Source organism: Akebia trifoliata, chromosome 16, assembly GCF_017979445.1.
Source record: "Akebia trifoliata isolate Shusen 1 chromosome 16, ASM1797944v1, whole genome shotgun sequence".
Taxonomy (NCBI): domain Eukaryota; kingdom Viridiplantae; phylum Streptophyta; class Magnoliopsida; order Ranunculales; family Lardizabalaceae; genus Akebia; species Akebia trifoliata.
In genome coordinates this window covers 4,385,777-4,409,291 of record NC_141390.1, presented here as the reverse complement: position 1 = coordinate 4,409,291, position 23,515 = coordinate 4,385,777, and the positions used below count along the sequence as shown (strand labels likewise).

General features: G+C 34.4%; 2 protein-coding genes across 7 annotated transcripts; both read right to left on the bottom strand.

The window, feature by feature from the left end:
- Nucleotides 1–4,825: 4,825 nt before the first annotated feature.
- LOC147382371 (lysine-specific demethylase JMJ13-like) lies at nt 4,826–19,921 on the bottom strand. Of its 6 annotated transcripts, XM_086428999.1 has the most exons (10): nt 17,117–19,856; nt 16,451–16,530; nt 16,091–16,368; nt 14,189–14,534; nt 13,467–13,577; nt 12,261–13,200; nt 11,940–11,998; nt 10,322–10,517; nt 6,162–6,339; nt 4,826–5,390 (listed from the first exon to the last, which is right to left on the bottom strand). In XM_086428999.1, the coding sequence occupies exons 8-10, from the start codon at nt 10,484–10,486 to the stop codon at nt 5,356–5,358; spliced, it is 378 nt and encodes a 125-aa protein (XP_086285125.1). In that variant the 5' UTR covers nt 10,487–10,517; nt 11,940–11,998; nt 12,261–13,200; nt 13,467–13,577; nt 14,189–14,534; nt 16,091–16,368; nt 16,451–16,530; nt 17,117–19,856; the 3' UTR covers nt 4,826–5,355. The 6 variants fall into 6 exon arrangements, 4 of the variants coding, with proteins under 4 accessions (XP_086285125.1, XP_086285126.1, XP_086285127.1 ...); XR_015173876.1 differs by having other exon boundaries at nt 4,826–5,383; nt 11,940–13,200; nt 14,216–14,534; nt 17,117–19,859; XR_015173877.1 differs by lacking the exon at nt 12,261–13,200 and having other exon boundaries at nt 4,826–5,383; nt 14,216–14,534; nt 17,117–19,855.
- An 828-nt stretch (nt 19,922–20,749) lies between these two features.
- LOC147382370 (putative pumilio homolog 8, chloroplastic) lies at nt 20,750–23,515 on the bottom strand. The gene is made up of 4 exons (XM_086428907.1): nt 22,431–23,515; nt 21,840–22,008; nt 21,594–21,757; nt 20,750–21,495 (listed from the first exon to the last, which is right to left on the bottom strand). Exons 1-4 carry the CDS (start codon nt 23,414–23,416, stop codon nt 21,183–21,185), a joined length of 1,632 nt encoding a protein of 543 aa, XP_086285033.1. The 5' UTR covers nt 23,417–23,515; the 3' UTR covers nt 20,750–21,182.

The following is a 23,515-nucleotide window of genomic DNA, read 5'->3' as shown; positions in this document are numbered from 1 at the left end:
GTAATGTAGGAGTTAATATAGATTAGCGCAGATCTAAGATAGGGAAATGACATCTTTAGTTTCAAGACTCCCATATTTAAACCATTCTTTTTTGAACTAAATCGGTAGAGCATGGGATGATCAATAATATTTCAATGAGAACTGGAAAAATAAAAGGGTAAATTACCATTTCGTGAGCCGAATTTGTTGAATTTACGATTCTGGGTAACTGTTCATTTTAATTATCAAAACATGAAAATGCAAAATCGTAGGTTTTTCAAGCAATGAGATCACAGGTTTGAAGTGACAAACTCGTTAGTTTCTTCCCCCCAAAGTGACAATCTCATTGGTTTTTATAGTAACAATCTCGCTAAAAGTATAACCTCCAAGATAGTTACTTGGAATCTACTAGATTGTCACTATAGATGCGTGGGTTCGAAATCTTTGAGGGTTTGAACTCATTTATATGGGTTTAAGAGTCGTCACCATTCAATTAAGGTGTGAATGGATACCATAAAAATGTTTTAAAATCTTTTTTTTTTCTTTGGCTTATAGTGACTCTCATATCCAAATGGATAGGGAAAAGGTCTTCCTAAAGTATTGAGGATAAGGAAGTTCGGTTGAAGGTCAAGAAAGGTGTTAGGTACCTTGTCCCTCCCATCCTAAGATGGTTACCAACATATGACCAAATGACGTGATTAGAAAATTTTGTTTTGGATTTTTGAAGACAAAAAAAACTATAGAAAACTAGGAAAAATTAACTATAATTTTATTTTGAAAAATGAACAAATTAATATGATGATCAAGCCCCTACTAGAAGTAGGTGTTTGTTGGAATTTTTTATGAGCTTGGGATTTTGATAGAAACCCATATGGATCTCATCGTTTCGAGTCCTAAAAATTCAAAACAAGTTTATATGCTCCTTAGAGAGACCTTATTTATTGGTTTGATCCTCTAGTAAGGTTCATGATTTGAACCACAACATGTATGAATGAAGACTACATGCATGTGATTTTTTCCATTTTTGTTGGTTCTAAAGGTTGAATATAGGTCCATAGGGACTTACATTCTTGTTTGTAGCCATTTTAAAAATGAGTATGTGTATATAATGGACTTATCAAGAGAAGATTACCTCAAAGGAGGGTTTACTCTCTAATTCTATTGTCATCAAAGGAAGCAAGATAAAAGACAATTATTCCAGAATTGAAATTGAAAGGAATTGAAAGTATCTATGTTATAAAAATTAAATTGCATAAAAGTAAATGGAAGTAAAGCAACTTAATATAATGCTCTTAAGGAGTTTATTGAGGATTTATTGAGAGAGATTACCTTAAAGAGGGATTACTCTCTCTCCCCAAGTCTCTAGACTAAAGATTTAAAAGACCATATTAAAAATTATAAAATTAAACTTGCTAATAGGAAAAGTGCTTAAAATAAAAAGGGAGTAATAAGAAAAAAGAGATTAAAGGGGGAGAATAGAGGATTTAACCATATCTTAGTCTTCTTTCTTCTTCTTTGTATTTTTGGATTGAGCTTCTATGAATTTTTAAAGGGGTTTTGAGAGAATAAAAAGGCTTAAAGAGGTTTGGAAAAGATTTGGGCAGAATTTTAAATCATCAAATGAACTTCTCTATTTGTCTTGGAAAAGTCTCCTATTTATTGGGTTTTAGGAAACCCTTGGGGATAAATTGGCCATAATTCTTCAAGTGCCTAATAATTTCATTAAAACTTTTATGAAAAGCATCACTTCCACCTTTTAACCTTAGCTTTGATGATCTTTATCCTCTTGATGAATTTCATCAATCTTGATCATCAATAGGTATGATGGTAAAAATTCAAAAGTTCGAGAGAATTCTTGATGAATGTTAGAATGGTCTTAAGACCTCAACTTTGAGTCAATTGTGAAGGTACCAAGGCAAATAACATGTAATTAAATGGGTTTTTGGTATCTTTGATCACTTCTCTTTAGAAAATTTCTAATAAATTAGGGATAGATTGGCCATTAGGCACAAATTCTAGAGAATTCTCTAGGGAGGATAAAGTATTCTTGGATTTTAGAAATTAGTCAACTTCATGGACTTCAAGTGCCCAATAATTTCACTAAAACCTTCATGAAAAACATCACTTCTATCTTCTAACGTTAGTCTTGATGGTCTTTATCCTCTTATTGAGTTTCACCAATCTTAATCATCAATGAGTATAATGGTAAAAATCTAAAAGTTCTAGAGAATTCGTGATGGAGGTTAGAATGATCTTAAGGTTAGAATGATCTTAAAACCTTGACTTCAAGTCAATTGTGAAAAAATCAAACCAAATGACATGTAATTAGATGATAGGTTTTTGACCTTTTTGATCACTTCTCTTGTAAAAAATCATCCAACAACCAACGAAAGAAGATAAGAGGAGAAAGAAATAAAAGAGATCTCATAATCACTTGATGGATCTGAATCCATTGTTTTCTATGTACAGGAAACTCCATTACCTTCAATTGCATGAGAAGTTATTGTGTAAGCATGGTGACCGCTAAATGAAACCAAGACATTCACAGAAATACTTGATTTTTTACTTATACTTTGTGATGATCAAACTCTTTCAATCTTCACATCCCAATTGCCCTTTTTTTTTCTCCATTGTTACCGCCCAATGTGACCCATTCAGACCTTTCGAATTTCTTAATTCTTCTGTTCTCATTGAGTTGAAGTTGTGGTTGAATAATGAAGACTTGACTGTTGACTATTTTTCACAATCTTTTAGAAGGTTAGTGGCGTTATGAGTTTAAGCCCAAAGCCCAATTAGGTGCCCACTGAAGACCATCAAGTCCTTATGTTTTGTGTCTTTCATGGATGTTTTAAATAGATTAATGGGCTTTTCTTACGCCTAAGCCTAAATCCTTTATTAGTTCACACTAGAAACTTCTAACATGCATGAAATCCCATAGACTCATGACTAGTGGGTCCAATGCCCAATTCTGTCTCTTCCTCTTTTGTGAGAGAGATTTAAAAAAAAAAGAAAAAAAAAAAGAGAGGTGTGAAGTGAAATGTTTTTGCCATTAATGCTTATGGCTATTCTCCTTTAAAGTTCCACAAAGACCACAGTCAATGATCGAGCCCATGGTAGAGCTAACATTGAGCCTCTTAATTGGTCCATTGTAGACCATTTGTAATTCTCAGATTAAAATCCGTCGGGCTTTGGTCTAACCTAAATTGAAATTGGCCAAATTTAGGTCCATTTGAGTTGATTGAAATGCTCCTCGTCTTCTACACACTTGGGCATATCATTCATCTTTTCTCTTAAGCAACAATCAAGAATACTTCTTTGTCTCAAGTAAGGACACACAATTGGCAATCAGATTCGTCAACAAATCGGTAGGCATTGATATTATGTTAATCAATAGCACATTCCTTCTTCAAAAGAATATGCGATTGCAGGAGAGTGTTAGAATATCAATTATAATGTAGTATATTAAGGTGCATCAAGATGCACCGAAACATTATCTTGTGTCTTTTTTCAATCTATGATGATTCTTAAGTTGTGTATACTAAGTTGAAGGGTTTTCTACAAATATTTCTCTGAAATCAATAGAGGCAAGGATAACCAAATACAATTCTGTACTTTCCCATATTATTCGAGAAATAAGTTAATACAGTAAATGTTATAGCTATCCTTTCTTAATCCTTCTTCATTGTTGCTCCCACAATTGTAGAGAAGAAACAACAAAAATTTTGGTTGTTTACTTGTCAAGAAAAAAAATAAAAATAAAAATTAAGGATGCTTCTGAGAGCAAAAAACTTGAATGAATGTTGGTTGGATGAAGGAAATAAACAAGTAGACGCTCTGATATTATAGGCATGAATACGTGCTTCTTGGGTACATGCCCTTTGTAGCTGGAGGCTCCTCGTTCATGTCAGGAACCTAAATCAATATGCCAAAAGGCCTATACCTGTTGAAAGGCATCAAATTTAAGTCCTTGACCGCTTAGGCACATAACAAACTACCACTCCTAAGGAATTTCTCGAGGCTTTTCTCAAGGTTTTTTTTGGTAGCCCGTAGTCCTCTTAGGTAGCTTTTTTCCATGACTCAAACCCGAGAGGTGGGTTTGGCAATGATACCATATGCTAGGAACTTAAATGAATACATGCCAAAAGGCCTAGACCTTTCAAAACGTGTCAAATATAAGTCCTTAACCATTTAGGCATGCACCAGCTCATTGTTTATTTCTTAGTGAGTGGTTTTTAAACTACTTTAGAAAAAATCTGACAACCAACGAGATTGTCACTTTGAAAAAAAAATATTTGCGATCTACCTACTTTATAGCTGTGAGAGGGTCACTCGAAGAACCTGCAATATTACTATTCAAGAATTTTGGGAATTAAAATGAATAGCGAGGCGGATGGAATTTCATCAAAAGTTGATCATGTTTTCGGAAATTTCTCTAGATTTTCTCACTACTAGGTCATTTATTTATTAATAACAAATTCACACTTCTATATAATGAATCTAACTTGAAGGAACTTTGGGAAATTTGGTCACAGGTATTGACTCTTGTATATATAGTAAAACATGACTGTAGGGTGCATTTTTGCCGGAGAATAAAATTTGTTGGTCATTTCCTGATGGAACTGGTATCACTAGTTTGATAACCACTCAAGTTTCAACCATAGACACTCTGCTTATTGAACCGGCAGAAGGCAATGTAGATGCAAATGTTAGATGTCATGTGATTGAAGATGATGAAATTGAAGAGCTTGTTCGAATAGCATGGAATGTAAGTCTTTTTTTTTTTTTTTCACTTAATTGTTTGCATTCGTTTGATGAATGTTTTACTTTGCCCTTAGGATCATTGTTTTGAACAGTTCTTTTTATGACTAGGAGAACCAGATGGGGTAAAAATGTTTGAAGAAATCAAATGTTTGGTCTGTTTGTCAGAAAATTTTAGAAGTGTTTACTTTCTTTTGTAATCTGTCAGGGGTGTGCCTAAAGAGGATGCTCACTTAATCAACGAAAAATTTCTTCATCCGAGATTAGGACCTTGAATCACTTCATGATAGTCTAGGATGACCTAAACCCCAACTACCACCATGAAAAGACCCAAATGCTCCTCATCTTCAACTTTCATAAATCTAATTTCTAATCCAAATTCTAGTCTACAATTTGAAACTCTTGCAATAAGCATTCCAAATGTCACACTCTAAGAAAACATAATTGATACGACAATAGTTGGGCTAAGATTGTTTTGCCGATATATTCTGACACCACTTACATACAACACAACCTCCCTTCTTCATTATCAAATTGCAAGTTCGTCTATTTTGATTAGTAGAATATAAATAAGAAACTATCGGTAGCGTGCCTCCCTCAAATCTGCAATACTTCGTCTTACCTGTTCACCACGATATTCAAGAACCTGGATACTGTCACAGAAACGGTGCACCCTTAAGGATTGTATTTCACTGTTGATGAACTATGAACTAAAACACAAAGAGGTTGGCAATTTAGCCATTTCACAAAGAACAGGAGAAAAGGAAGAGAGAATCTTGGGAATCTCTCTAGCTGTTCTACAATTCTTGTAAAAAAAAAAAAAAAAAAAACCAAACCACACCTATGGTTATCTTTCTCTGTGGACAAGAAATGCCCATTAATGTCTCACAGTGATGATGCATTTCTTAAGATCTTGCATGTCTATTTCTTATTTAATATTCTCAATGTGTATAAAAGGGCCATTCCAACGATAAACACAGATAAAGTTGAGAAAAGATTCATAACATCTGAAGGGACCTTTTTACTTTTGAGATGATATGGTTGTGACACTGTTGGAATACAAGGACTTGCTTTGGATATGCTGCAGTTGCACCAATATGAGGTTACTAGGCATATCTCAATAATTTGTTCCTTTAATGTAAGTTGTACAGGAACTATCCCGAGTGCATTTTGATTGATATGTAGGTTATAGTGCTGGAAAATAAGGCATTTTTAAGACTGGACAATGATAATGCTGATTAATTAGTTCCAAGTTACTATGACTTAAAAACCAAGCAGATGCCACTATCCATTCTAACATAAGTGTGAGCAACAATTCTACCTAAACTATAATTCAAATAAAGACGGTATCACAGACTGGAAAAAGTAAAATTTTGATGCAAATTAATTTATTTAGAGCAAGAAAAGTAATTTGGATGGGCTACCTCTACATAAGGCCTGCACTTGAATAGTTTTTTTCCGTAATGTGATAAAATGCTTTCTAGCAATATATGTTTGTATTTTCCGCTGAATACATTTGGCTGCATTGCTAAGCACCTCTGCTCTCTGTGCATCTAACTCTGCCATTTGATCAGCCCTTAAGAATACCTTTGTTTTGCCCATCTGCAAACCATTTGGTGATCCTTTCAGTAAGTGAAAGCATTTGCATTCACAAAATGTAAGTAGATATATGAGAATTCATCAAAAAGAAAGAAAGAAAAGGTTGTGCATGGAACATTTATACAGCATTAACACGACTAAAAATAGAAATTTTTAATCTCAAACATAAAAATTATGAACCCTCAGAAATTGGTACTTCAAACAGAAGCCATGCTGGATAAGCATTACTAACAAAAGAAATAATGGCAGAAAAACAATTAACTCAGTACTGCAGTAGACGTAGAAGATAATGGGAAGGAATCAAAGCATATGGTAGTACCTGAATTGGACGGCCGGCCTAAATTTGGATCATTATTGTTAGAATCATGGTTTAAATTATCATATGGTTTTAGAATGTACTGGCCAATACAAAAAATTATTTGAATCCTCCTATGTGAAACCTATCAAGGATCAAATTTTCGATGAATGTTCTGTCTGTGTTGGTTTGTCTCGAAATGTTCTGGAAATGTTCCAGAATGTTTCAATAGAAACATTCCAAGACAAACCAAAACATAATGAAACTAAATCAAAAGTGAGGATCACTTTCTTTGTGACCCTCCTAATTAGAGTTTCCAACCGAAATTGAACCATTAATTCTATGAGTAACATGTCAATAACAAGGCCTGAGCAAACAAAACAATATGCAAGTTCACTGCACCCTACTAAAAAATCGATGATAATGCTTGGATTTTTTTCCCACTCAGTAAGTACCTACAATAAACAGTAATGATATTAGTTTGCACACCTGCATTATTAACCAAGAATGAAACTTAGACCAATTACAAAAAGCTGTTTCGCCTAGGGACAAAAGCAAAAATTAGATACCAAGGGATATACACATGAGTGGACATCTAAATAATATTTCAATTATGCGTTGCACATGTGTATCCAATGTTGAGAGAAAAAACCTAATCTTATGCGTTGCTTAGCAAGAATGCACTCAAAATGTCACAAAAGAACACTACTCTCTTGTTCTAAGCATCCCAAACACCCCAATCCTTCAAACTTAACCAATAATATTATGCACAAAACCCACAAACACAACATCATAGAAGAAGGCCTTATCCTACTACTGTCCATGGTATATAAAAAATAATGCTTGATTGGTTTTAAACTGAAAATCTAACTAAACCCAACATCCCTTTTATAATGTTTTCTTTTCCTTGCTTACACAGTGCTGATGTGGTAGTGGACAGAGAACCCTTGATTTAAGTTTATTTGTTATAATCTCAAAGCAAAAAAATCTATGGTTATTCTATAAAAGTGAGTCAACTTGCCATAATATGGATAATTAAAGGAATTTATTTGATCCGAATATCCGTTTTGCTATTATTATACATACATTTTAGATATCTAATGAAGATCTATCCATTGTAAAAGAAGCTAGTTGTTTTAAAAATCATCATAGTCAACCTTGACACTTGAACTTAGCCCTTGCAGCTTGGATCATCAAAAGTTATGCTCTGATCCAATTCCAATCTTGGTCAGAGTATAACTTTTTTTATCTTCTTGATGTTGCCGATTTTTAAAAGCTTAAGCTGCTTTTCTAATGGATAGATCTTAACAAAAAACCTAAAATGCATATATAATATTAGTAAATTAAAACGGACACTCGGATCAAAAATTATATCTAAATATTCAAAATTATAAGTATGTTCGTTGTCATATATAAATTCTAAGAATAGATCCAAGTTATATAAAATTACTTCTTTAAAGAAGTAAAATGTTCTAACTTCAAGTGATAAAAACATTGAATCTAGATACAAAGCAAATTAACCTCGTGAAAACTTGTAAAAGTTGGAGCATATTAAACATTCAAGGAATATCGCATAACTGGATAAATAGTGCCATGTTGTCAACAAGGACTGAAGGTTATGACCCATTGTAGATACCTCATTTTTGCACTCGCCTGATTAATCAACTCGTCAACCCGATCGCAACGGTTCCCAATGATGGATGTTTATTCCAATGCTTTATTTTGTTACCAGATATGTTTCAGAAATCCGGATGAGGTATCTCGAACTGACAAAACTGTAGAAACCATGCTACGCTAGGAAAATATAACCCCAAAACCTTAGAAATCATCATTTTTCAAACAAAAAGAAACTTCACGATAAAAATCACTAAAAAATTATCAAATCACCAAAATACCCCTAACCTTAAAATATCCCTAGAGCCTACATTACGCTTAGAAAAACCTTTTTGAACACATAAAACAACAAATCGGAACTAAATAAATCATTTCGCCAATTTTCATAAAATTTGATGAAATTACAAAAATACCCCTCATAAAGGTCACGATCATTTCACACAAAAGATTTCATAAATGATACAAACCAATATTTCCATTGAATTCCTTACGAAAAATCAATTCTAAAACATCCTAGAACATAAAAAACTGACTTAAAACGCGAAAAGTCCTTTTCGAGGGCAAAACGGTAATTTTACAATTTTTATAATTAAAAATTTTGAAATTAATAAGTAAAACATTAAATAATGTAAAGTGAAACATTAATAAAATTAATTTAAAAATTTGAACCAAAAAATCGATCAATCAGGCATTCAGGCAAAATTGTTGATGATTGCTAGGATATTTATTCAAGGACACCTCCATCTGGGGGCCCAAAGAATTAAAGATATAATAAAAGGGGGTTCTCCAAAAATTAAAGTCAATCAAGTAAGACTAAAGTCAATATATTAAAAGTCAACCAAGAAAGACTAAAGTCAAAGTAATCAAGTCAATCTCATAAGACTAAAGTCAAAACTCTAATCTAAACTAATCAAGTCAATCTCAATCTCATAAGACTAAAGTCAACACCCTAATCTAAACTAATCAAGTCAATCTCATAAGATTAAAGTCAAAACCCTAAATTAAAACCCTAAAGACTAAGTCAATCTCATAAGACTAAAGTCAAAACCCTAATTAAAACCCTAAAAGAAACCCTAATCAAACCCTAATTCTTCTAAAAAAAACTATATAAATAGGAGCCTCCACACCCTATTTTCGTATCCAAGAAAAAACTCTAAGAGAAGTAGGTCAAAAAGCTTTCCTAGCCTCCCATAAACCCTAATTTTGAAGCCCTAACTCCTTACCTAATACCCCTACCTCAACTTTAGCTCAAAAAACACCTAGAAACCCTTCAAAAATACCCAGAAATCCATAAACAAATCCGAAGAATCCAAATCTAAGAAAGAGATACCTTGCCTCGAAGCTCAGAGATCAGATCCGGAGACAAAACAAAGCGAGGAATACTACATGAGGAGCTATTCTATCAGATCTGAGAGAACAAAATCGTTGCGTTCGGAAAATGTGAGTATTTTTATTTTTTTTATTATTATTTAGGTCTTGTTAGCAATGTAATTTTATTTGGGAATTAAAAGAGACCGGCGTTTGCCGGGCGGAGTTGGTGCCTAACACCTTCCAACCCCGTAACGTGATCCCCGGACCCGTATTTTTCTTTCGTAGATTAGTTTATTTGCCTTTTAGAGTCAAAGTTCGGTTCCTAGACCGTAATAACTAGGTGGCAACTCCCAAACCTCAAGGGTCAAAAGCGGATCCGCGCACCCCGCGGATCGAGGGCACTTTCACCCATATGAGATATAGAGCTCTCAGCTTGAAGGTGTCAGCTAGCTTAGTTGGGAAAGTCCATATAAGAAAACTACTTAGCTTCCTTGTTTTCCAAAATGAAAAGGTTCATGTAAACATAAATAGTGGAAATAATCATGTTTGTTAGAAGCTTAGAATCACTTTAAACCAACCCTAAATTTTTACGATGGTTAATATTTTCTTATGAAGAATTCAACCACAAAACAATATCAAGCATACTACATTCACAAACAATGTAAAGTATAAAAAAAAATAATGAAATAAAGAAATACAACATAACAAGCCAGAAATTTTTTCAGGACAGATCATTTAATGAGAGTGTCTTAAAAAAGATAGCACCTCATAAACTCCCGGGTTCATTAGCAAGAGATCAAAACTTCCAGAGATCAACTGCCAAACAAGACCCCTTAAACAATCAGGAATTCCCTTTCTTATACGCCTTTTGACCACATGAGGTTTCCTTCTGGCATAGAGCTTCCAATCACTTCCACCAACACTAATCATTTTCCTCCACTTTCTAACCCTTTTTTCCTTCCTGAGAATTTCAACAAGCGTAATGTGAACTAAATGAAATACACATAATGTATGGGGGAAAGGTACTCCAATAGAAAAAATAATATCCCTTGAAGAATTTTTATCAATCAAACAGAATAGAGTTTCTCAAGATGATTAAACTCCGAGATTTTCATCGTTTTGATCACAAAGGGAAGTGCTAAAATAGGTTGGTTGGTCATACCAAAACAAAATGAAAGTACCTATAACAAAAAAAAAAAGTAATTTTCTAATACACATTAGGGATATTAGTAGACTACAATTAAAAAAGTTCTCCTGAAATACTGGATGAAAACCACAAATAGAGGAAAGGAATTAAAATTAGACAACGTAGAGAATGGGGAAGAGGAATGGAATTAAAAAATTTACAAATAGGAAATATGTTAATATCCAAAAATTATAGTACTACACAAGGATAAATTGGTGGTACCAAAGGTGAATCAAATGCAATATGAGATATTAGGACTCTGGTTTTGAAGCAGAATAGGAAGCAAAGATGAGATTTTGAACTAGAAGTGGCACCTCGGGTAAGGCCATTCCTATATCTTCAAAATCAATGTCTAATACTAGCATGATTATAACATATTAGTAGCCACCAACTTCATCATTTAAAATTTTAAGATACATATAACATCAAGATCAACACCAAGAAAATCAGTATCTAATTGTTACCAAAGTATTGCTGAAAATCTAGGCAAAGATTAACACCAAGAAAATCAGTATCTAATTGTTACCAAAGTTATTGCTGAAAATCTAGGCAAAGATTAATACCAAGAAAATTATCTATCTCATAAAATCTAGTCAAGGGTCACTCGCATTCACTTAACGGGTTATTTTCGTCAAGTTCTTGATTAGATCCATTATATCAATTCCTAGTATACACACATTACCAGCTATCTTGAGATTCCAATGATGACGGGTTTCATCCCTTTTGGATTTATTGGTCTTCATCTTATATCCTTGTGAGCAACATACGAACCAGTGAATATTTTGCAAAAGAGTGTTATTATATGACATATATGACAATTTTCAAGTTATATGGAATGAAATGTTGGAAAAAATCCAACCTTCAACTATGAGAAATCAATTGAAGAGAACAAACAAGAAAACAATAACCAAGAAATCAACCACAACACAAGCCACACTGATTTCACTGTGTTCAAAAGCCAAAAATGAATTACAATGTTTCTCCCATAGGAAAATGGTAAAAATACCCCTAACAAATTAGGGTTAGGAAACTACTAACAGAAAAGTATGGTCATTTGATGGTTTGAATAAGAACACTAGAATCTTAAAAACATAGACTTGAAGAGATTGGAGAGAAACAATTTTTAGAAGCCAAAGCTAACAACTAATATAACTAAAAACTATTTAACCAATACATGACAACACGAATCAATGATACCTTAGTAGAAGAACTTTGGATCGTATTTGCTAAGGGCAACCAAATCTGATTATCTTCATCTGTATTCAGTACATTTCCATCAATAACAATTCAACTGGAATGGAAAATTAAACAAAAAAAGGTGCTATAATTTCATCATAAAAGCAAAGAAATTTGCCACATTCAGGTGTCCAAAGCAATCTCCTTTCCGCATTTTGAAACACAACCAAATTGTCTCTCTGTCCCTTTCTCTTCCTAAAATACGTCCTAACCACATCATGCCATAATCATTTTGGGTCCAGAAACCCTAAGTTTGATCCGTGGCACAAAATTAATAATCACCTTCGATGTAAACTCTCCAAGAGAAGAAATTGCAGCCAAAGAGATTGTCACGAACATATCATCCATAAAAAACAGTGGATAATCGGGGATAGAACATAGAAACACAACAAAATTTGGCGACGCTTTGAACAAGCCACACCTCGTGGTGAGTTCTGTAAAACGAGATGCCATGCTTTCTCTCTCTCTCAATCTCACTAACAGTCTAGTATTCTGAATATGTGAGGTAAGTTACCGTGGCGTCTCTCTTTAATCGAATTCACTTCCACTGAAAATTAAAGATGGGCTGAGATCAAGATTCCTTCATGAAAATTAGCGGATTTTTAATCCAATTCATTTGGTTTTGAGGTCCATAGAGAATGATACCAATCTGAATTGGGAACAAAAGGAGCAAATTCGGTTTTTTTGTTGATTGCAGAGTGCAGAATGACAATTAGGTTTTTTCAGAAATGTTGCAAAGAGGTTTACTAAGGATTTGGGAATGTATTTGAGCGATTTATAGAAAACTTAGCGAGACTTAGGAGGTTTTTTTGTTTGAGAGAGAGAGAGAGAGACACTACATCATAATGTGCAGAAAACAACAATCCAGAACAGTCGTTTAAAAAAAAAAACGATTGCTCTTAACGTCGCAAAAGCAGTCGTTTTTCAAAGGAGTGGTTTTTTAATTCTGACAGATGAAAACAATCGGAAAAAACGACTGTCTTTGACAGATGAAGGATGCTCTGTTATAATCTGAGCATCAGGGACCTTGGTGGTTGACCTCAGAAAATGAACCAAAGGCTGACCATATGTGTGAGGAAAAGACCGGCTGATGGTGTGGGCACCAGAGGGATCAGCAGCAATAGTTGCATCACCGAATTCTACCGACTGTAGTTCCCTATGTTCCACAACGTGAAAAAATCCTATATTTAACGGGGCCAAATGTCCAACTGTCTTTAGCTTCCTGTTTAAAAAGAACGTTCAATCAATTGGATTGGATCTTCAAACCCAAATATCTCTATATATATATATATATATATATATATATATAGATACATATATATACTAGACAGTAAATGTGGCCACCAACTAGGGCCATCCAATCCCTAACTCCAAAATCAAAATAGATTGATAATCCTTGCATCCCAATGAGCCAGCAAGGGTCATCTGGTATGTGTAACTTTTAAGTTATGACCATGCTATGTTTTCTTAAAAAGTAAATGATAATACCTCTGTACCACTGACTACAATTACTTGCGAAAATGGCAAGTTGTGTAACAATTGTCACACATCCTTGAGAAAAGAAGTAAAACACTTGAGCTTGGCGTGATCGAAGAGTTTCTGCCAAAAGTAAATGCAAAAAGAGGATTTAAATATGTTGGCAAGAAAAAGAAAGATATAACAGGTACCAATGCAAACTTGTAGAGGCTCAGCAAAATGGCAGAAAAAAGCACTTTGATGGCACTCTCTTATGAAATTCCATAGAGAAGAATGGAACTTCAAAGCTTATATTGAAAAAAAAAATTCATGTGCAGATTACTAGTTAATGGACAACTATTAGATAGAGGAGCAATACTCATATCAGTACAAGATGGTTGAAATGATCTCACATGCCTTTTCCATACAAGAGGCACACATCCAAGGTTGCCATTCAAGATCATATTGATATTTGTATACAACTAACCATATGTACTGGAAAGAAGCATAATCTGTGATTAGTGCTAATCAGAACAGTCAACTAATTTGCTTTGATATATGGCACTGACAGTGTATAAAATTATTAGATCAGCTTTTCAAAGCCAATAAAAGAACACCAAACAAACTATAACTTTCAAGGATCAAAGCCAAATATAGTCATTTGAAATCAGAAAATGCATTAATTTCCATGTATCTATAGATATTGACTATCAAAAAAGAAAAGAAAAAAAGGAATTTGAAAGCCTCTTCCTCACCATCTTAGCCATCACGTTTTCACTCACCATCTCCCTCATCTCAGCCATGTTTTCATCCCCCATTCATCTTCATCTTCATCTTCTCCAGTCAATCGAACACCTCACCATTAAGACTAGCCCCCTTCATGATTCTCCTTCCGGACCTCCTCGTGCTTAAAGCAGAATTTTCTGGTCTGTTAATCAATGGAAACCAAACAAAGGATAAATCAGTGATTTATTATGAGGGAGGTAATGTGGGTCTGCAAAGAGAAGAACAGCCAATGAAAAAGCATCGATGGTTCCTATCCACTTTCACGTTAAAGATGTGCAATATGTGGTCCAATCTTGGGTTCCTATCCACTTTCACCTGTTATGCAACAGAGGTGTCAAAGATCTGTAAAAACCATCGCCACAGAAGAATTTTAAAAAAAAAAACATGTAAATTAATTAGAAATGAAATTGAAACATGGAAACATATAAAAAAAAATTCAAGAAGTCCCTTATTGGCTCCGCCCCTGGACCTGGGCTCAATTCCCGCCAGCAATGAGTTACTGATCTCATTAAAATTTTCTTCTGTTGTGAATTGGCAGAAGAAAGAATAACTTATGTGGTTTCCGAAGATCGGTCTTCCCTGTTTACTTTTGTTTAGTTGCAGTTCTTTCAACTATTTTCCTTGAAAACTGACTGTTGCAGGATAATGCACCAACATGTGTGCCTAACATGCAAAAAATGCTGTTGATGGCATTTAGGTGTATGTTATACCCTAAGATTTCATTTTTTATCATTTCCTTTTATTATTTTTTCGCTACGTCTCTTAGTTCAACACTTAAACAAACAGCAAGTCACAGAGGAATGCTAGCAAGCAACACTCAACCCATTGCACAATTCTTTCTCCATAAAACTCAAGAAAACCACCTCAAATTCCAGACCTTGAACTAAAATGTAAATTTTTGTATGGTCTTTTTACTGTGTTGCAACTGTGAAACTCCTTTAAGGGTTGCTTTCAACAATTATTCTAAGTTGCTTTAGTTCAAATAGCAATTAAGACTTCCTTTTCCTACTTATGAAACAGATCAATGTTTTATCATAATTTTTCAGAACTGTATTTTAATTGCACCAATCCTATACTTAGCCTTTTTTTGTTAAACCATGCTTGGGAAGCCTATGCATATCTTAACCCATCAAAGTGCCTCGCCCCATACCTAAGCGATTAAAAACATTGCATTGACTACTTTCATTGTTAGTCTGAGTGATGGGTAACAGTTTTAACCTCAATCAATTCTTAATACATGGCATGTTGAGTTCAATAATTAATCATGACCTACAAAGACGATTGCAAAGTGAAAATTGATATGTTTGGGGGTCCAACTCAAAACCAATTGGTAGTGAGTTGCTCAGCAAAATTAATGCCAAAGATCTCAGCTGCCATTGCTCAGCAACAACAGCTTTCCAGAGAGTGTTCCCAAACGCAGCCTAAATGAGCATTTGAGCAAGGAAATCACAATATAAAACCATGAAAATCTGCACTTAATGCCCTAAAATTCAAGTCCTAAATACACAACCATCGGAATATGAGATAGACACAAATCTTACTTCTTTAGCATTTCAAGTTCTTGGAAATAAAATTGAAACATAAACATGAAATACAGAAAAAAAAAAAGAGAAAACCTGAAAAAATCAATCCTGAGAGAAGAAGCTTCCATTTCTCAGAAAGAAGATAGTTTTCAATCAATATTTCCATACAAATTCTCTAGATGCAATTGAACAATGGAAATTAATTTTCCAACCCTACCGATTTTTGACCACCATTTTTTCATGGATTTCAAATTCCATGTAAATTGACTTTCCATGCAATCAAACAGACCCTAATGGAAAATTAACGAACACAAGTTTAGAAAGAAATAATAACAGAAGCATCTTTACCATGAGTAAATCCTGCATGATATGCTTGAGGAAAGGTGATGACAAACTCTCCAGGCTTTTGGACAGCCTTATAGAGAAGAACATCATGATCTAACAAAATATTTGGAGGGAGCACATTTGTTTTTCCCAATAGTGCATCAAATGCACCATACTCTCCTTTGGTCGATAGAATATCACAAGTGTACACATGTTCCCAAACTACCATTTCAAACTTGGGAGCTACATGACCTGGAATCCTGTACAAAGTTTTTGAAGCTCCACTGTGCTGATAATTTATACTGCCAGGTTGAAATGCACTCTCAGCACAAAGAACACAAAAATTAGGAATAAATGTTGAAACTCCACGGAGACTATTATTACCTATACAAGAAATGATCTTCCACATGCCATTCAAACATATTGAATAGCATACCAATGTAAAGCATATGCTCTGTTATTCCCTGAAATACACCCAACAAAAGTCACAGAGAGACCCAAAGCATGACAGTAAGAAATAATACAAATATTATTCAACTGGGGCATGTTTTCCATTTTTCTATAATATAATTTGTATTTATAAAAAAAAGACTCTTTACACCCCTCAACACAAATGCTTGAAACCTTGTCTACCATAAAAGAAGCTGATTTAGTGAGAAACTTTAAGGGTCTTATCTAATTAAGCAAACAAGTGTCCACAACACAAACTAAAAATCATACAGAGAGGGTGGTCAAGACCATACAAGGAAGATATTGCATGGCCACAAAATATAATTGAATTTTAAAGCAACTTCAGTAAAAACAAATATGATTGATTAAGAAACTCGTGTTTTTTTTGTTCTCTCTCTCTTTATTTAATCTCAAATTGGAAAAGAGGGCAGTATTAAATCATTGAAAATAAAACCTAAAAAACATTTCTACCAAAAGAAAGCACACAAAAACGAAGTAAAAATACAAAAATCAACACCTTCAGGTTCCATTTGCTTTTCCCAAGGTGATCCTTGGAAGAAGATGAAAATTCACTACCCTCAATATCTTATGCATACTCACCAGATTCAGTCTTGCCACCAGCTATTTCATGCCAAAATTCCTTTGTAAACTTGAAATGGTGACTTTGTCATCCAAATCCCACTCCGCAAGTCAAAGAGATTGCACTCTAGTTGTGAGCTTTCTCCATCATCAATACAATGCCAACATGAACTGAAGCACTCAAAAGGGAAGCAATCTTGCATATTCCTAAAATTCAATTTGTTGTGATTTAGTATAGAAAAATGGAAAACATTCCCCAGTCCATAGTCTGATGACCTTTGTGATTTATTAATGTAGTACCACAGTCCCAAGATCCAAGAGATGAGCCAAAATGCACTCTTCTGTTTAATAAGAAGTTTCAAACACAACATTCATTGATTATGCAACACGGCACAAATTCGGAAAGGACTAAGGTTTAGCTGCACAAATAAACAAGGCCCAATAAAATCTAGAAAATAAATGTAGAGAAAAAAAAATTATTTCACTAAACAGGGGAAAACAAAGGTCGTCATATCTGCTGTTGAAAGTCATCCAGTTCGACTAAATCTAAAGTGCCATTAGATATATTTGCCCATTTGACTTAAGAATATACATGGTTCATTTTATACTTTGATTTGAAATACATAAGACATCCATTAAGCATTCAAGACATGCCCAGGGCTATCAAGCCCATGGAAAATATACAACCATCACAATACAAAACACAATGACATCTCCTCAATGAGGCTAATACATCATTATCTAGAACCTATGCTGGACGGTTATGCTACAGCCATGTAATAAACAACTTGAACGCCAATTATCCAAGGAATCACAAGGGCGACTTGGGTTTTCTTCCTCTTTTGTTCATGTTCTTTTCTTGATATGCAAAACATAAACCATATGTTGAGAGTCATAGCCTTCTAAATATAGAGATTTTATATGAAAACTTACAATAAATGTCAGATCACATAAAGGCCTACATATTCTGCTATATAACTTTATTACCATTAATAGGAAATAATACGTCTAATCTCAAAATGTTCATTAAATATTTCTTGAGAACTTTCAAATGATGCTCACGGTTGACATTTTGAAGTGGTCCACTATTTCTTAAGCCTAAACTATAAGACAAAAATGTAAATCACTCTTGATCATGCATTAATACCATGGCTTAGAATGAAATATTCTAGAAAATGTAGGCATTTATACTCATCAAGTTTTTACAGCAATTTTCTTCTATTAGTTGAAGGCCAACACCTCCTATAAAAGCAAGAGGGGAACTAAAAGCTAAAAGGAGGTGTAATCTTATTATGGAATAATATCACCTACCGATTGCCATATTTCATTACTGCCCCTCAATGACCCCGAAAGACAGAGAAATGGATCATGTCTCAGACTAATTCCAAGATTACCCAATCTTCTTCAAAACATACCCAATGATCTGATTGAACACGAAAGTGATTAGGTGAAGGCTTATAGACCCCAGATTTTTGGGATAAGATTCTGATGATCATAAAGGTAGAACTTAAGCATCTAATTCTAGCTTCTCAAGTTCTCATGTAATATTGGAAGGAAATGTTCACTTACCATTAGGAACAATACACAACTTGCAAGGAAATGATACTTACATTTGGCTCAAAATTAGAGTTGATGGTGAGGTTTCTCATCACTAACACCACCAGCACATCAAAAATGAAGTCACCATTGCTAACATCCAAGATTCAACAATGGAAAAAAGGGGGAAAGAATCATAATCTTTATTGAAATAGAATGGAGCTTGGCTTTGAAGTCATGAAATGGAACTCAAATCAATCCCCAACACAGACTCAAGAACTCCAAATCCACCAATCTTTCTGCTACAATCTCTTCGAAACCTCTCCCAAAACTTATCAAATACACTCTCTATTCCTTTTATGTTTGATTGCATGAAAAGTGACTTTTCATGGAATTTGAAATCCATAGAAAAATAGTGGTGGAAAATAGGTAGGGTTGGAAAATCAAATTCTATTGTTTAATTTTACTTGGATAAAATCATGGGAAAATTATATGAGGAAAAAGAAGAAGGAGAGGAGGAGGAGGAGAAAGAAGATGAGAGGAGAGAGAGAGGAAAAAGTAGATGAGGAGGAAGAGGGAGGGGGGAGGATGTAGTGGTGGTGGCGGTAGCGGTGACTGTAGCAGTAGAGGTAACGAAGAAGAGGGGAGAACATGGTGGTGGTGGTGGTGGCAGTGGCGATGGTGACGGCGGAGGTAAGTGAGGAAGAAGATGAGGGGAGAACGTGGTGGTGGTGGTGACGAAGGAGGTGAGAGAGAGAGAGAGAGAGAGAAGGTTGCTGGAGATGGTGATGACGACGAGGTTGGTGTGATGGTGGTGGTGGTGGTGGTGGCAGGGAAGAAGAAGATATGAGTGGGGAAGAATTGGGGATGGAAAATATGGGTGGGAAAGTGAAATCCATCCATATATGGATATATGGGTGGGAAAGTGAAATCCATGTTTTAGTGGAATTGTTTATTGAGGTGGAAAATGAATTTTCATTTTCATGTGCAATCAAACATGGGAAAAATATGACTAGATAGACGAATTTCAAAGAAAGCCCTATTTTGAGGAGAAACGTACTTGGAGTTGAGATCTTTCGGGAAAACCCTCAACCTTGCTCAATCATGCATATTAGGGCAAAAACGACTTGGAACACCCTATGTTCGACGGAGTGAAACGACTGTTCAAATTTCTCTTCCATAGCGACAATAAAGTTGAACAAAAACAGAGTCGTCTTTCATGGGACGACTGATAAAGGCTGTTGTTGCAGAACCACTGCTTTGGGAAGTCATAAATACCGCTATTTGCCTCTTATGACGTGGTGAATATTTAATGAAAATGTTGAATAGCTTAAAGTTGACTGGTTTGGGGGATAAAATTCAAAAATCTTCAATTAGAGATTGAAAAAATGGGCATTTAGGTCATTTTTCATTAGCTTGTGAGAGAAGACCCAAGTCAAGGGGCAATGCCATCGGTTCAAAAACATAGATTATCACAAATATTCACCAAAACAATTACATGTCCCCCTCAACCTCAATCTTATCCAATAAACAAAGGAGTGATCTCAGTACACTCTTCAACCTAAAACCAAAAACCATTCTAACTCAATATCTTCCCCAAACCAGTCATTTCAATCTCTTGGGTAAACATTTTTTACTTTAAATTTCAAAAGTTTAATCTAGTTTAAGCTTCAAATTAAAGAAAAAGATAAGAATTTTTGAAGTAGAAAATGATGAGATTTTTTATAGAAAATTTTAGGGTTTTATATAAGGCAATGATCAAAACAATGGATTGAGGATGAGTTAAAAAATAAAAATTAATTTTCTATAGAAGTTGAAGTGCTTGAATATGATTGATTTTAGGAAGGAAAAAAAAAGTTTAGTTTTTTGGTTACAAGTTGAAAATGAGGGTACTACTGTCAATTTTTTTTTGTTAGTCTATAAGAAAAGAAATGGTCAAAGGGGCATGACATTAGTTTGAAAACAAATGTGGGGAATCTCAACTATTCACAGAAGTGTAAAGAGGTGTCTAATGACTAAAATTGTTATGATATAAAATTGTTTGTAACTCGGGTTTTCACTCAAAATTGAGAGAAAAAAAAGAATGCTATATCATCACCAAGAAACACTGCCCAACAATAAAAATAAATAAAAATTAAGAACAATAACAAAGCTTTATACTAACAGCCGAGAATTACATAGTGAAATTCACTAGAATATCAAACTATCTATCCTTGGAAAAAAAATAAAGACCTTACCCTACACCTAACTTACAAATTGACACAAAGTGTCATATGCACACACACACACACACCAAAAAAATATATATATATTATAAAACAAAGAAATATAGATTGCTCGACATGTTCTAAATGTACTTGATCCTTCTAGTGATTAAATTATACTAATATGATTGTCTTTGTTGATCAAATTAAACACATTTCTTCCATTTGGACAATTCTGAAATGTACGCACATCCGGGATTAAGGCATTTACAAGTCGTTTGTAAAGATCATAGCATTCACTCTGAAAAAAAAAAAAAGCAATAATAGTTGTTGTTTTAGAACTTAAATCAATGTGCAAAGTTAAGGAGGGTAAATTGAAAAAATAGAAGAGCAAGCGAAAAAAAAATTACCTTTGTGATCTTTAGTGCTGTTTGGATCACATAGTTCCCGTATGGATGTCCGGCTAACTGATCCAATTTTTCACTGAAGAGGAGATCCACAACCACAAACTCCATTCCCACATATGTTAAGCATTTCTCTACGACGTGACTACCATGTTTTTGGGTGGAAAGCTGCGCAAAGTTTCCTTCAAGATTTTTGCATATAATTCCTATGATGTATGGGTTCTTGACATCAAGGACACTCTGCACTACATAATTCCTGTAGGAAAAAAATAATTAAACGACCAAAGAAGTCTAGGAAGAAAATCAAATTTATACTCGAAATTGAGTTTTGTTTATAGGAAATGTGTTTAATACCCGTAAGCATCCTCCGAGAGAAACAAAGAGTTGTTTGATATCTCCATTAGAAGTTCTTCCCTACGGGGACTTGGTATGGTTTTGATGACATTGTTGAGGGTGATGCAACCCTGTTCATGAGTCGCCAATTCGATACAATTCTTGATTGCCACAATGTATATGTACTGCAATCAAATAAGATTGAGCTTCGAAAATTGGTTAATGAGACAAAAATGAATGGTAAGAAATTTAGGAAACTAAAATTACCTCGTTTTGTCTATAATCAAGGTGATATAAGCAATACTCGATCAAATGGAACCCTGTTTTGCTTTTCATCAAACATTTCAGTCCAGGCACTAGGGACTCCATCACATAAGGTATTAATCGTTGATTTAGTGTTTTAAGCCTTTTGATGAGCTTCTGAACAGAACATGTTCTGTGTGAACGTGGGAAACCATTAGTATAACACGATCTCTACACAAGTATTAGGTTAAAATATGGAAATAAATAAAAGTTTTGGTAAGTATATGTAACCAGAAGTAATTTAAAAATATTAGAATTATCCGGTTACCTAATAATTTTTTTACACAAACGGATACGATTGTACGGTTCAAGTTATAAATAAAACTTTGTACCCCTTTGATTTTATTAGAACGAATGTAGGATATACAGATAAATTTACACTTTGATCCGTACAATTTAATCTACATGTGTAAAAATTTATTTACATAACAGGGTAAAAATTATAACATTTTTCTAAATATTTTCACATCTTATTTGATGATGTAATTTTTAAACACTTTTATCAATCTACGTAAAAAAACTCGTAGAAACAAATAAGCTATATAGGATTCATACCCGTATTGATCGTCTGCTACAACGTAAAGACCTTCTTGTGTTGTGAGTTTGTACACAATCCTTGTTATATCAATATAATTGCAGAATTCGAGTAGTTTTTGAAAGAAATAATTCCCGACTTTGTCACACATAATAACAAATATGTAATGGATAATTCCATCGATAATCTTCTCTATGCTTGAAGGGTATCTCTCAGCCAAAATTCTCTGCAAAAATTGAGATCCGATTTGATTCTCAGCCATCATGACTATGTCATTCCCTTGTAGTTCGTCGAATAAGCTCAGGTCTCCAAGTAAGAGTTTATAAACCTTTTCATACGACCAACCGCCCAAATCCATCAGCTTGTACACAAGAAATCGATTACTTGAAACCTCCTCCTCAATGGATTCATTGGATTCAATTCGGGTAAAACTTCTATAATTCAAAAGTCTAGTTGAATTCAAATTGTATCGTTCCATGGTTGAATTCATGGGTCTAGACGAATTGGGCGTCATTGGAACCGGACTTGTTCTTTCTGTAACCCTGTTTCGATCAAAAGGGTTTGGTCGATTTCTGAAAAAATAGTCATTACCACTACTAACCCGACTCTCGGGATCACCAAGATCATATCCCATACTTAAAATCGGAGAATCTACAACCGGATAAGTAAAAGTATTGTTCACAGAGTTACCTCTACCACGAATATTGTAAGTAATTGGAGCTGTCAATGTTCCCTGAAATTGCCTATTTGGCATGATTTCGTGCTCTACTGATGGAATTTGAGTTAAACCCGACAACCCAATGTCTGAGTTATGAACGAAACCAGCTTCAGAACTTGAATCAAAATTAGTTGAATTGATCTGTAAATTAGTACCATGAGCAGGAACATTGTTGTGACTGCGAGACCAAAGATTTCGAAACATATGTAGAAAGTCATTGTAGTCCCGAGATTGATTAAAGGTTCTTGACTGAGAAGTCGAAGATGGAAGATGGCTATGGTCCTCCATGGTTGTTGCAGAGAGGAGAGAAGAGAAGAGAAGGGCGAGAGAAGTTGATAGAAGGCAAGTTTGAGAGGGAAGAATGTCTCTTTATAATACAAAGTTTGT

Coding starts and splice junctions, on each gene's coding strand:
- LOC147382371 (XM_086428999.1), bottom strand. CDS start 10,486: ATGATTAGTGTTGGTGGAAGTGATTGGAAGCTCTATGCCAGAAGGAAA. Junction 6,340..10,321: donor TGAACCCGGGAGTTTATGAG/GTGCTATCTTTT, acceptor AATGGTTTGCAG/ATGGGCAAAACAAAGGTATT. Junction 5,391..6,161: donor AGTGCAGGCCTTATGTAGAG/GTAGCCCATCCA, acceptor TTTCTGTGACAG/TATCCAGGTTCTTGAATATC.
- LOC147382370 (XM_086428907.1), bottom strand. CDS start 23,416: ATGGAGGACCATAGCCATCTTCCATCTTCGACTTCTCAGTCAAGAACC. Junction 22,009..22,430: donor GTAGCAGACGATCAATACGG/GTATGAATCCTA, acceptor ACGTTCACACAG/AACATGTTCTGTTCAGAAGC. Junction 21,758..21,839: donor TTGATTATAGACAAAACGAG/GTAATTTTAGTT, acceptor ATTTGATTGCAG/TACATATACATTGTGGCAAT.